Source organism: Cyprinodon variegatus, unplaced genomic scaffold (genome assembly GCF_000732505.1).
Source record: "Cyprinodon variegatus isolate N-32 unplaced genomic scaffold, C_variegatus-1.0 Scaffold425, whole genome shotgun sequence".
Classification (NCBI taxonomy): Eukaryota; Metazoa; Chordata; class Actinopteri; order Cyprinodontiformes; family Cyprinodontidae; genus Cyprinodon; species Cyprinodon variegatus.
Genome location: NW_015150878.1, coordinates 146,046 through 150,098, shown reverse-complemented (window position 1 = coordinate 150,098; position 4,053 = coordinate 146,046). Strand labels below are relative to the sequence as shown.

General features: G+C 37.3%; 1 protein-coding gene across 4 annotated transcripts in view; it reads right to left on the bottom strand.

Annotated features, from left to right (window-relative positions):
* LOC107093457 (glutamate receptor 3) overlaps positions 1–1,771 on the bottom strand; it is a 154,318-nt gene extending 152,547 nt beyond the window's left edge. For 3 of the 4 annotated variants that reach the window (XR_001481618.1, XM_015388510.1, XM_015388511.1), the window contains exons 1-2: positions 1,508–1,771; positions 899–1,057 (exon numbers count right to left, since the gene is read on the bottom strand). Coding sequence is in view for 3 of the 4 variants with exons in the window: in XM_015388510.1 (XP_015243996.1) it covers positions 899–1,057; positions 1,508–1,586 (238 nt within the window). In the remaining variant the exon portion in view is untranslated. The remainder of the gene's footprint in view (positions 1–898; positions 1,058–1,507) is intronic. The other variant, XM_015388509.1, reaches the window with a different exon arrangement.
* Positions 1,772–4,053: the final 2,282 nt, after the last annotated feature.

Here is a 4,053-nt window from a genome sequence, read left to right as displayed (position 1 = left end):
ATATATATATATATATATTTATATGCACATATATATGTGAACGCGCAGGCGCGCGCTTTCAGGAAATCCTATACACTACTGTTTAGGCTCTAAAAACATTCTAAATGACTTCGTTTCGAGTAAATTCTGCCTCGGGCGCCATAGACCTCCATTATTTGAATGTCAGCAGACAGCAAGAAGCCTCCCAGATCTCCAGATGCATTTGAGATATCAAAAAAGTACTCCAGAGTGTTGTTCAGCATGGGGGTGAGTAGAAAATGAAGGCTAATCATGTTTTGGGTGTACTATTCCTTTAAACTTCCAGGCTATTCAAGATGCTATCAGATTCCAAATTCTTATTCAGTACCAGACTACAGATTTTCATCTTTTTTTCTTTTTAAGAATCTGAGCAAGGCTCTGACTACAAAGTTTTGAAAGGCCTTGACCAGTCAAACTACTTACTCACGACTGCATTATTGGAACCACTCTTTGAGTTTTATTAAACCTTAACTCTGGATATTTGTGAAAAAAAAAGTTTTTTTTAATTTTATTTTCTAAATTTTCCTAAGAAACCAATATTTTATATTGTACATGTTAACCAAACAGAGGATCTCCCCCCCAGGGATAGATGTATTAAGGAAATGCCAGCGTGAGTTATGTGGTGTTACAATGTTGAATAAGTGTGAAGGCAAAAATATCAGCACATATGCTTTTAAAAGCTTGTGTTTTTTGGACATATTTTTGTTTTGTTTGTTATTTCCAACAAGACTTTCTGATTCTGGGTGAAGGCTATAGGGACGTGTCTACATGTCTTCACTCAGCTGCAACCTCCATAAGCTCCTGAATAATTCCTGCTTATTCTTGGCGGACCCAGAAGTATACAGCAGTCTCGATGTGACTGAAAAAGAAGCACACTTACATGCATGAGTAACCGAGAAGCTGTTGGACGACTCGAGATTGTCGACATTGTAGTTGAGGTGAAAAGGTTTCTCAGTGGTGTTTTGATTGGTGTTGTAGAGTTGGACAGCAAACCTGAACGCGCTGTGCTCCTGCACAGTGGATCGCATGAACAGTCCCCCTTCAAAGAGATAAATACCAAAATCAGACAACTCTAACGGTGGAATGCACACTCTATAATCATAATTTCCGTCCATTCTTTTTATTGGATGGGAAGTTACTCAGCAGGTACAAAGAAACTGTTATTAATTTAAGAAGCAACTCGTTCATTTCCGAGCAGTGCGCCGGTGTGGAACTCTTCGGAACAGAAAGGGGAAAAATTAATACTCTCTTTGTCTTAAAAATCTCTCAAAAACCATTTCTGACAGTTAATGTAGAAGCTGCAGCTTAATTGAAGCTTTTTATTCAAACCAGCTTCCTTAAGAATGCAGCACTGCCTGTGGAAAATCAAGTTACTCGGCGTCATTGCGCAGAGCTCCGCATGCAGTTTCCAGTATAAAACTGCAATCATGCATTATATTAGCATTACACAAGCAAAAACTGCAGCCGCCCAACACAGCGGGACACTTACCGATGTTAATCTGATTCGGAAATCCGGCCAAGGACTGGTCCGAGAGCCACAGCAGAAAGAAAACCACGCGTTGTGCCATTTTCTCCGACCTGATATTTTCAACTCCTTAAAAGGTTTTCTCTAAGCAGATTCATATGTTCGGGATAGATGCCGGGAATAAATGGAAATCCAGTTGGTAGATGATGGTGGCTCACAGAACACCGATTCATTCATTGAGGTGCAGCCCAGCTGCAGAACATTTTTTTTTTTTTTTTGCAAGTAAGAAAGAGAGGCAGCGAAAGAGACGGAGAGGGAGGGATGTTGGGGGAAGATGAAGCTGATCTGAACTCTGATTGGACCCTTCGCGGCAGGCCAGCGTTGGTCAAACTTGATCTGACGTTAAATTAAAAAAAAGCCTTAGCCTGCTAGATTACGACACCTTGGGAAGAGCTCGGCACTTGTCAATATTAGTCCTCCGCTGACCGAGTCAATAAAAAAAAGAACAAAAAGACACCGCATTCTTATTCTTACTTGGCTAGCTGCTTCCAGATGCGACATCAGTCGCTTTATTGTTCGGATGTAAAGAGAAGCGGCATTTGCTCTGCTGGTCATGTGTAGACTATGATTTTTTTGGCAAATACTCAGAATTACATTTTCAAAGTTTGGTTTAATAGGGAGAGTGAGGAAGAAAGACCCAGGAAATCGCGAGTTGAAAGTAAGATCAGTAAGTGATTAAAATAAATGAAAGTGAAAGAAGAAAGCCAAACATTTTATAGAGTTAACCACACAGTCAGAATTTTAACTTTAGAGGAAAACGCGAAGCCTCAGCGAGCATGGAGCTGACCATGGTGCTGAAAGAGAACCGAACGAAAGTTCTGTTCGCTCAGGGCATGTTTAACCGCATTTATTTATCACCTAATAGATCAGACATTATGTCAACATAACAAAAAAAGAAATATTTTGTTTCCATACGCATGACACTTAAGGAAGACTAACAATATTACATTGCTTTATGTTGGTCTGTGGCAAGATATATGTATTTTAAATCTTCTGTGACATTTTCTTTTTTTTAACCCCTTGAACCCTACGGACCCACCGGTGGGTCCAGCTGCTACGTGACCTCGTAATTTTACCAAACCCCCAGTATTGATGTAAAAAACTTATTTGGCACAGTTTGGTGACATTTATGGATAAATGTGCCAAAATGGCCTCTCCGCCTAAGAAATTTCTCACTAATACCATTCTAAAATAAATATGATTCATCTGATTGAGTCCAAATTTGGTATATTTTTACACAACATTTAGATTTGAAAGTCTGTACTACTTTTTTGTGCTATAAATAATATTTTGGTAGTGTTTTGCAATGTTTATTTCAAAGAAAATTTTGGCGAGGTTCAAAAAATGCAAAATATTTTGTATTTTGTCCCTAATATTTCAGGCAGGGTCAAAGCTACAATGGTGCTGACACCACAAAACCATTCTATGACATCTTACCTTTACAGACGTACCAAAAGTTTCTTCTTAAATCTAATAGCTTTAAGGCTATAAGTTATTTACTTTTGTGTGTTCGTGTCAGGCAGAAATTTATTTATACCCCCTTAGGGTGTAAGAGGTTAAATAAAGTTCAGTGCCACTTCTTTATCACGTTTTTTCTCTTAAAGATGATACAAATCAGAACATGATGGTGAAATGTCGGGAAAAGCACAGAGAGTTTTAATAATAATAATAATATAAGATCTTAAATGTCCAGGATATTGGGTCATGTTGTGATATTACTTAGTCATAAGAGGATGACAATTTGCTGTAGAGTAGGGGTCAAACATAGTCATTTCCAACAAATTATTACATCTCTAGGAGTTTAATATGCTATAAGATTACATTGATATTTTGTCACATGAGTATTGATTTCAAAGTTAAATAATCTTGGCTGCCTGCATTTAATGACTGATAGCATCAGTTTTAGTTTTAGTTTTATTGAAAGGATCCCCATTAGCTACAGCTATGCTGCAGCTATTCTTCCTGGGGTCCTGAAAAAATATATACATTAAAAACAAAACTAAGAATACAACCAATATTTGAAAGAAAAAGAAAATACACAAACAGATATAAAAATACATATACAATATATACACATATTAACGTACATATGTACCCTCATGCGGGTGTGATATATGACAAATATAAAACACATTCTACACTTACACCTGTAAACATGCATACACATATACATACATATTCACACACATATACAGAGATGGCAAAAGTACTCACTTTCCATACTTGAGTAAAAGTACAGATACTTGTGTTAAAAAATACTCTGGTAAAAGTGGAAGTACTGATTAAACTTCTTTACTCAAGTAAAAGTAACAAAGTACAGGCTTGTAAATTTACTTAAAGTATAAAAGTAAAAGTAGAAACCACTTTTTTCATGTCGTTGCCTACATTTTAATGGATGTCTGCCAATAGGACTAGATCTCCGTTGTGTTCATTTTCAATCATCTAGTCGTCCATGCTACTATGCTAACGCCACCGCCACCAAGCTGCAATGATTTGCCGCCAATGAATAC